The sequence below is a fragment of the Sinocyclocheilus rhinocerous genome, unplaced genomic scaffold (assembly GCF_001515625.1).
Source record: "Sinocyclocheilus rhinocerous isolate Xijiao unplaced genomic scaffold, SAMN03320098_v1.1 scaffold723, whole genome shotgun sequence".
Lineage (NCBI taxonomy): Eukaryota > Metazoa > Chordata > Actinopteri > Cypriniformes > Cyprinidae > Sinocyclocheilus > Sinocyclocheilus rhinocerous.
This window is the reverse complement of record NW_015655571.1, coordinates 559,380-569,602: the sequence shown is the minus strand read 5'-3', so window position 1 is coordinate 569,602 and position 10,223 is coordinate 559,380. Positions and strand designations below refer to the sequence as shown.

At 37.4% G+C, this 10,223-nt stretch overlaps 1 protein-coding gene across 1 annotated transcript in view; it reads right to left on the bottom strand.

The window, feature by feature from the left end:
• LOC107718514 (gastrula zinc finger protein XlCGF7.1-like) overlaps nt 1-4,913 on the bottom strand; it is a 7,210-nt gene extending 2,297 nt beyond the window's left edge. Inside the window, exon 1 of the mRNA XM_016525617.1 lies at nt 4,829-4,913. Within this exon, the coding sequence (XP_016381103.1) occupies nt 4,829-4,913 (85 nt within the window). The remainder of the gene's footprint in view (nt 1-4,828) is intronic.
• Nucleotides 4,914-10,223: the final 5,310 nt, after the last annotated feature.

Below are 10,223 nucleotides of genomic sequence, written 5' to 3'. Positions count from 1 at the left end.
CAAGCTAGATTAAAGTGATTATTACGTTTTGAATATGGATATTTTTCTTACAAAAATGCATCGATTCGCTACAGGAGGCCTTTGTTCACCCCCCGAAGCCGTGTGAGACACTTTTTTTATGGATGGTCACTTTTTATTTAACTGCTTTTGGACTGCTGCATGCAACACCTGCTGAGTGCCATGAAACAGCTTGAAAGATCAAATACAATTTTTAATATAACTCCGACTGGATTCATCTGAAAGAAGAAAGTCATATACACCTAGGATGACTTGAGGGTGAGTAATTTATGGGCTAATTTTCATTTTTGGGCAAACTAACCCTTTAAGACCCACATCAACATGCATACAAGTTAAATAGATCCACAGAGGATGCAAAAAACACTGCTCTTTACATTGCACTGAAACACCTGCAGCAGAAGGGCACATACGTAAGTATGCTTTCTGTTAACTATAGCTCTGCTTTTAACACCATCTTCCCCAGCAGGCTGGTCACAAAGATGCTGGACCAGGGCCTTAGTAACCAACTGTGTCTGTGAATCGAGGACTTCCTCAGACTGAGAGACTGGGCACACACGTGTCCTCAATCCTGACCCTTAGCACTGAAGCACACAAGGGTGTGTGCTGAGCCTCTTCTACTCCCTCTACACACGATTGCACACCAGTTTTCCTCACTAACACAATAATCAAATTCGCTCATGACACAAAAGTGGTGTGGCTTATCTCTAATGACAGTGAGGCTGCCTATAGAGATAAGGTGTGTAGACTTGCTGAGTGGTGTGCAGACAACAACCTGTCTCTCAACATCAAGAAGACAAAAGAGATAATTATAGACTTCAGGCAACAATGAGAGGACCTCATTTAAGCGATTAATTTCAGAAAAAAATGTGATTAATTAGTTAATTTTTTTTACATTTACATTTAGACATTTAGCAGACGCTTTTATCCAAAGCGACTTACAAATGAGGACAGTAGAAGCAATCAAAATCAACAAAAGAGCAATGATATACAAGTGCTATAACAAGTCTCAGTTAGCTTAACGCAGTACACGTAGCAAAGGTTTTTTAAATAATAATAAATAAAAAGAAAACAGATAGAATAAAAAAATAGCAAGCTAGTGTTAGAGGTCTTTTTTGCTTTTGTTAATTGTATAATAAATTAAAAGAAAACAGATAGAATACAAAAAGATTAAAAAGCTAGTGTTAAGTTTTTTTTTTAATAAAGAAAACAAGCAGTAAATGAATAGAGTGCAAGTCTAAAAGGGACAAGTGTTTTTTTTTTTTTTAAGAATAGAATTAGAATAAAGAGTGCTAGAGTTAGAGGGTCAAATAAATATGGAAGAGATGTGTTTTTAGCTGATTCTTGATAGAGGTGTGACGTGCGTTCTTTTTGGCTCATTAAAAATTAATCTTGCTGCCGTGTTCTGGATTAATTGTAAAGGTTTGATAGAACTGGCTGGAAGGCCTGCCAAGAGAGCATTGCAATAGTCCAGCCTGGACAGAACAAGAGCTTGAACAAGAAGTTGTGACGCATGTTCTGAAAGAAAGGACCTGATCTTCTTGATGTTGAATAACGCAAATCTACAGGACCGGGCAGTTTTAGCAATGTGGCCTGAGAAAGTCAACTGATCATCAATCATAACTCAATGATTTCTAGCTGTTTTTGAAGGAGTTATGGTTGATGAGCCTAACTGGATGTTGAAATTGTGATGAAACGATGGGTTTGCTGGAACCACAAGCAGTTCTGTCTTGGCAAGGTTGAGTTGAAGGTGATGGTCCTTCATCCAGCAAGAAATGTCTGTTAGACAAGCTGAGATGCGAGCAGCTATCGTCGGATCATCAGGATGGAATGAGAGACAGAGTTGAGTGTCATCAGCATAGCAGTGATATGAAAAGCCATGTTTCTGAATGACAGAACCTAGTGATGCCATGTAGACAGAGAAGAGAAGTGGTCCAAGAACTGAGCCCTGAGGCACCCCAGTAGCTAGATCTCAAATAGTAGGATGATTAGAAAGGATGAGTTTGGAGACTTCTGCCTCAGAGAGTGAAGAGAAGGATGTGAACGAATGTATGTTTGCTGGTAAAATGGGCTTGACAGATTGTGGTGTGGAAAATTGTGTACTGATGTTTTTAATTTTATTAATGAAAAACGTGGCAAAGTTGTCAGCTATTAGAGTTGATGCAGAAGGGGGAGGAGGAGGACAAGGGCATGGTATGGGCTGGCCTGGAAGACAAGGGGCAGACGGTGTCTAAAGTGTCTAAACAAGATGTAAGAGTGGAGCAGAAAGTATCAGTAGCACTGTTAACATCAAGAGATGATAACTGTTCAGGGGAAGGAAGCGAATATGAAACCATAGCAGATAGCCGGGAGGGTGAGAGTGAGCGTAGGTGGAGGGGTATGTGTTGTGTCAGGAACCATGTTGAGGATAAGAGTGAGGAGGAAGTGATCCGAGGTGTGCAGTGGAGTAACCACAACTGACAAGCTAGGCAATATCGCAATGAATATCGAATATCAATATCGAATGCGATTATGAACGTTCATCTCCGAGCAACACACAGCAGCATTTCATTTCTTAATGCACATTTTGAACGAATTGGTGAATCATATGGCGCATTGAACCATTGGCCCAAATGTGTTGGATTTGAAGCGCCACTGCGCGCAGACCGATCGGTGTATGACGGTCGAACAAGCCTAATGATTCAATGGACCATTCATAAAGAACCATTTACTTCACTCCTGAATGAATCAACCATATGAATGAATAATAACTCGATGACTTAATCATTAAGACATTTACCACCAGCTACTGGCAGTTTTAGTGTATTATTTAGAGTATTATTTCATTTAAAAAAAGTCATATTTCCATAGTATTAATAATAATAAAAATTATTAAAGGTATAGTTCACCCACCCAAAAATGGTCCAAAAGAGTATATGTAATACATTTTATCAAACAAAATATTTCTTGCTGAAGCTACTTTTTGTAATGTCTGTTTGATGCTTTACACAATGGGCCTCATTCATGAAACACGAGCAGAACAAATTTTTGTGTAAATCGTTCGTAAAGCTGTTCTGACGTAAACTTTCGAATTCATGAAAATGTTCGTATTTTCAAAATGTTAGTTGGTACGAAAGAAATGTACACCTGCTCCTTACCATGTGTAAATGGTGCGTAAAACGTTCCGTGTTCTTTTTGGCAAACTGATGACACGTAATTATAATGGCAGTGCATGAAAATTCAAAGTTAATTCGCCCTTGCCCTCTTTTAGAAATTTTTTTTTTTGAGTTGATAACTAAAACGCAGCGCTCGTCACTGTCACTATTTACCCAGCCGTAAATAGAGGACGGGTGGGACAAATAGTGACCAACCATCCTGCTTGTACAACGACTGCCTACAACAATGAAGTCAATATTACTGATTACTGCATTTTTATATTTAGTCAAATTCTTAATAATTACATATTAGTAGGCTAATATGTTGCCGCTGTTAATATTCCATACCATAGCAACTAAAGCATCTCCGCTGGAAAAACACTGTGCCACCAAAGCGTTCAATCTTGTCTGTCTCACCTCACTCTTCTTGTCAGTCAGCTCGACTCACTCTCCTCACTGGAGAAATTAAATCTGATCTGTGATGCGACTGTCGTTCCGCATGCTGCATTGAGCAGCCGCGTTCAGTTTTTAATTGTAGTGTCTGTTCTTTTACTGAACTAAATTATTTTTATTACTATAAAAAAATCTAAACGACGGTGGGGGTCGGTGATGCGGTGGGCAAGTGACGTAACCGGTGTTGCGGCTTAACACCGTCTAGCACCGTCTATCGCGGCAAGCCTATTGTGAATGAGCGTGCACGAGCACCCTATTTACCAATGATTGGAATTCATTAACATACACATGTTTAACTGTCAAATCGGACGTTTACGAAGCGTTTGTGAATCCGGAGGAAAGTTTTCGGTAAGGTCTGTTTTACACGCAAATTACTCAGAATTTACTCTTTATATATTTACGAATGTTTCATGAATGAGGCCCAATGACTTTATCTTTTGGGAGTAATTTCTCAGCCAAATTTGATGTGCAATTAATTTGATTAATTAATCACCACATCATGTAATTAATTAGATTGAAAACTTTAATCACTTGCCTGCTCTAATATGTCAGCGGGCAGTAAAGGGGAAGTATGTAACCTTCATGTGTCATATAGTCTGAAGAAGAAAGCTGACCTATGACCTCTCGACGGCGGACACATGAGGGGTCAGTGGAAAACATCTGCGCAGCCAGGCGTGGACGGACCGCTCAGAGAGAGCGAGATCTGCATGCACTGGTCAGTCGACACCTGCAGATGTTAAAGCCACCGCACACTCTTAATAAACAACACACGTCTGACTGCATACTGTATATACCCACTGAAATTAAGATCATTATAATCATCAACCCAGAATTTGGAATTTTTAGATATAAACAAAAAACTTTTGCAAATAAAGCAAAACATTATAGATGTTTTTGCAAAAATTTGTGTTGATTAATATTTCATAAAATAAAAAGAAAACATATAGAAAACACACATATACAGTATGTATATATATATGTGTGTGTGTGTGTGTGTGTATATATAGATGTTTGTTGTGTAGTGTATATATATATATATATATACACACTTGTTATTATTTGTCTGGTCATGTGATCTCAACATGAGGACCTGTTCCAAGTCAAATAAAGCAGCTTCACTTAGGATGCTCATATGACATTATTCAACAATATCATTAATTTCTGTAGAGTTGGACATTTTAATAAGGATCAAATGAGTGAGTTCAGCTTTGAGAATAAAAACCAACCTGTTTGTTCCTCGGTATCTTCCTGTTTGACTCTGAATGCTTCCTCAATCCTTATGTCTTCACTCTCCTCTTTAATAAACTCCATCTTTGTTTGTTCCTCAGTATCTTCATGTTTGAATGTTTCTTCAATCTTCATGTTTTCACTCTCTTCTTTAATAAACTCCATCTTTATAATAGCGTCACGTGGATCTCAGATGATTCAGCAGGAGTTTTTCTGTGTGTTTGGATGCTTTGTCCTGTTTAAGATGAGAATAATTAAGAAAACCAAAAAGTAAATCCAAACTAAATCTCTGGGTCTCAATCAGCTCAGTAGTCAGTGCACTGGTAAGTTAATGTAATGCTAGTTAATGGCCTAATAAGACACAAAAGAACAACAACAACAAAAAATACTCAAAACTAGCACTAAAAATTAATAAAAGAAAACATATTATACAGACATTTCAAATTTAGGCATGCATGTTTACATTATTATTATTATTATCTGTTTAGTTTATATTTGTTGTATTTAATAAAAATTTTTTTACCTCGCTTGTAAAAACTATAAAATTGCCTGAACAGCATTGATTTAAACACTTTAAATAACATAAAAAACACAAACCTTTCTTCAGTCGAATCACAGGAGATGAGGAAGAGCAGCGCAGTCTTATGACGTCACACCACTAAACCAAAATAAAAGTCCTGTCATTACCCTGGTTTCTAAAATCACAAAAGTGCACAGAAAATGTAAATGCCAGAGGAGTTCAGAGTTGGTTTCTGGGTGAAATACATATTTAAATACATGTTGTCTAATAATGCGTTGGAAATATTAAGGAAATACAAATGAAAGAGATTCTGTCTAAAAGGCAGAATTTTATGTCTGGGTTTAGAAACAATTTATACCAGTATTAAAAACTAAACCATGACAAATGTGATTTACAAGTAAAATATATAATCTCAGTGTGATTTAAAGGTAGATGGCAATAAACCAGGATGATCACACTCTTCATAAGTCATTCATAATCTTTCTCTTTGCTCTAGTATTTATCGCACTGTTTTGATTTAACCTCCGGTCCTCTGTTAGTTGACAATGGAAAAAGATAAGGTGAGCAGCAGCTTTCATATCTGCTCTGATAGCTGCAAAACCACACCAAATGCTGTGGATGCATGTTAGAAGTGAGGATTGGCGGAGAACATTGTACTTTGTACATTTTTCATCTTCAAACCAAACATACAACTTCAGCTGGCAAAGTTTATATCCTATCTGGAAAGATGCTTCCATTTGACCACATGAGTGTTTGCACTACGAAAGCAATCCGGCCAAATGCATTTTTGACGAAAAATGCAAAAAGTGGACAAGCTCAAAACATTTGTACCTGATTTTAGATTTATCTACTTATGATTGGAACAATGAAAACACATCTTAATGCCATGTGTAAACTTGATTAATATGTAAATATGTGCTGCATGTTTTCCTTTCATTAACAAAATAAATGTACTGACAAAACTGACCATAGCATCTGATCATAGCGATGTGGATATTGTGACTGTTAACTGTGTTACCTTGATTTTTTCATGAGATATTTGTACTACACACCTGGCTTGTGTGTCTTATTCCCAGGTATTGATAGTTTTCACGTGACGTCACACTCTAATAGGAACTGACCGCCAGTTATTTTTATGCAGTTAGCATTAAGTAGTAATGTAGTGAAACACAGATAATAAAAGGTGAAATTCTGTAAACACCTTATTGATTAAATATATTTTGTACAGGCAAGCAGATGAAGCCAGAATATGAACGCAATGTGCAAGGTTTCACGTCAAATGATTTCCCATAGAAAACCATTAGAAGGAAAACACTGAACCATTAAGCGGATTGCGTTAATATTCCGGCCTCATCTGCTTGCCTATGTAAACTGTGCATCATTAATATAGAGAATATTACTGTAAGGCACTTTAAGTGTTTTTACAACGTTTTGTCGCACTGTTTAATGATTGAAATATTGCTGCGAGTGCTTAATATGGATCGCAAATGGCCAAAACTGGCATTTTGTTCACATACCTTTGTTTTATTCTTTTGAGAGGTGATCTAAATATTTGCGGCTGTGAAACCGATGGAAAATTTACAGGCTTGTCCTGAAAAAATAGAAAAAGCTAATTTATTAAGAAAAAACACTTGAAAGAGCACATGGTATGGCATGGAGAGAAGGATTGTTAATAAAAGCTGCTAGAATGAAAGTAACAGGTAAAATGTATAATTGGTTGTTACAATTTTTATTTTAAAGGACATTTGTAGTGCACATGGGTTCAAGTCAGTCACCTGCATTTTATGCAGAAGATGGTATACCACAGGGATGTGTAATTGGTCCTTTACTTTTTAATGTTATGATTAATGATATATTTGACAATGTGGGTGATGGCGCCATATAGAAGAAGGGTTGAACTTTTTGCAAGTCTTTTCTTGCATGCAGACGGCCTTTAAAAAGGTGGAACAGTAGACTATAGACTGGAGATTTAAAATGTCAATTAATTTGTTGGAATATTATACACCCATAAAAGGAAAATGCCAGAACATCATGAATTAGTCAAGTCAAGTCACCTTTATTTATATAGCGCTTTTAACAATACAGATTGTGTCAAAGCAACTGAACAGCATTAATTAGGAAAATAGTGTCAATAATGCAAAATGACAATAGCGCAGGCGGACGTGGAGGACTATAATGTAACAAGAGCTCGTTCAAATACTGAGGTGCTAAACCATTCAGGGCTTTATAAGTAATAAGCAAGATTTTAAAATCTATACGATGTTTAATAGGTAGCCAGTGCAGTGTTGACAGAACCGGGCTAATATGGTCATACTTCCTGGTTCTAGTAAGAACTTTTTGCAAGTCTTTTCTTGCATGCAGGCGGCCTTTAAAAAGGTGGAACAGTAGACAATTAACATTATATGATAAAGTCTTAGAATGAGTGGAAACAGTTAAATATTTGGTTTGATAGTAAATATACATGGGGGGGAAAAAACATAAATGATAAATATAGAAAATGATAAATATAGAAAATCCTTGAATGTGACGAGGGCAATAGCTAGCAAAGAGCGGAGAACAGAAGGAACAGGACTGCTGATATTTCAAGCTATGATTGGATCTGTGTTGTACTATGGCTGTATAATATATGGTGCTGCATGAATAACATTATTAAATTGATCTGATAAAATATAGTGTAGAGCTGCAAGGATATGCTTAGGAGCAGCCAAAATCAACACCAGTTTATGCCCTACTGGTTGAGGCAAATCAAATGCCACTGAATTTGCATGGAGTAAAATTATCCCTGGTACAGTCATGGTAAAAAAAAAAAAAAAGGTACCCTTGGTAAATATGAACAAATAAACCTGTGGGGGACAAAAAATCTGCATTGTTAATCCTTTTGATCTTTTATTTTAAAAAATGTAACCTTTCATTGAAGTATAAGAATTTAAAATGGGGGACATCTCATTATGAAATAAATAGTTTTCTCTAATACATGTTGGACGCAATTAACAGTACCTTTTATTCAATACTTTTTGCAACCTCTTTTTGCCAAGATAACAGCTTTGAGTTTTGGCCTATTATAAGATTTCTAACAGAGGCAGTCAGGTTTAGATTTTTTTTATCTGTTGGTATGTGGAAGAATCCTTGATGCCATGCATCTGAACAAGATACAGGACCTCCTGCAGAAAAAATAGGCCCACAACATTAAAGATCCAGCAGTATATTTTTACCGCGGGCATGGGGTACTTTTTTATCAATGCGAGACAATGCGAGATTAAAGTTGCAGGGCTTGCAAAATCGCTAGCCCGACGTCCCAGGGCTATTGTGTATTCAAGTCGGGCTACCAAAATCTATCTCCGCCCATTTTATGGGGAGGAAAAATATATTTCAATGCTTTTGCATTCTCTTACAAATATAGTTGGGTAATTATGTTGTATGTAATTTTCGGGCATCGGGGAGCCACTAACAATATGTGGAGTATTGAAATTGCATTTGAATTTGCGCTTGCCTTTTTATTTTTACTTTCACTTTCCAATTTGCGATCGCGCAAACTGTGTATAGGGAGCGGCAGGATTGGTCAGTGACGGATTTGTTGCGCACCAATTCCTTCGACATTGTCCAGTCAGTCATTAGCCTACTATCCTAACGTGACAAGTGAAATCTCCCACAGCAAGCTTAAACATGTGATAGAGATTGATTGCGCAGTGGAGAGAAGTTCGAAAATCGCTGACCGTTATGTGTGAAAATAAGAGGCGCATGGATTTACGCAGGTATTTTAGCTCTGCTGAGCCAAATAAGACAGGTCAGGGTGAAGAAGGGACAGCCAAAGAAAAGCAGACTACCACAAAGCGGAAAAGTTCTGAAAAATCAGACTATGAGGCAAAAAGAAAGCGCAGCTTTTTGGTTTCATGGACAAAAGAATTTCTGTGGCTGGAACATGACAAGCTAAATAACATAATGTTCTGCCAGGTGTGTCGTGAGTTTCCCTCGATTTCTGACTCGACAAGCGCGTTTGTTACTGGGACCAGTAATTTTAGGAAAGACCCCATGAGAAATCCCTGCATCACAAGAAATGCATTGGTGCTCAGTCTGCAGCATCTTTCCCAGAACAAACGCCAATTGCAAAAAATATACTAAAAATAAATCAAGCACAACAAGAAGTCCTGAAAAAACTGTTCAGAACAGCATACTATGTTGCAAAAAGTGAATTACCATTGGCAAAATTTAGCAGTCTTTGCAAACTTCAAGAAGAAAATGGCCTAGACCTTGGTTCCACTTACCTCAATGACCACGCTTGCAGAGAGTTTATTGAAGCAATAGCACAAACCTCAAGGGACCAGATCGAAAAGGAAGTTCAAGAAAGCAGGTTCTCATCCATTCTTGCAGATGGCAGTACAGACACTGGTGTAATAGAACAGGAGTTGGTTCATGTCAAGTATGTGAGAGATAATGGAGACATATCCACATAAATGTCAGCCAGTCAAGAGTGCAAATGCTGCAGGTATTTTAGAGGCTATTGATGAGGCAGTGAACATCATGGTTATTAGAGAAGACACATGGAAAAAGAAAGTAGTGTGTGCAAATTTTGATGGTGCTGCAGTGATGATAGGTGAGAAAACAGGAGTAGCTGGGAGACTGAAACAGAGGATACCCCACATCATAACAATCCACTGTGTGGCACACAAATTAGAGCTAGCCGTGCTGGAGAGTGTGAAAGGCTGTGAGTTAGGGCTGTCAAAATGACTGAAAAACTAAATTCGAATTTTCTACTTAAATATTATCAAAATTCGAATTATATTCCAATTTAAAAGGCATAATTTCAGTTAGGGGGAAAAAAAACTTTTGGCTTCTCTCCTGAGGCCACAAGAGGGCGCATCGAGCAAAATATTATG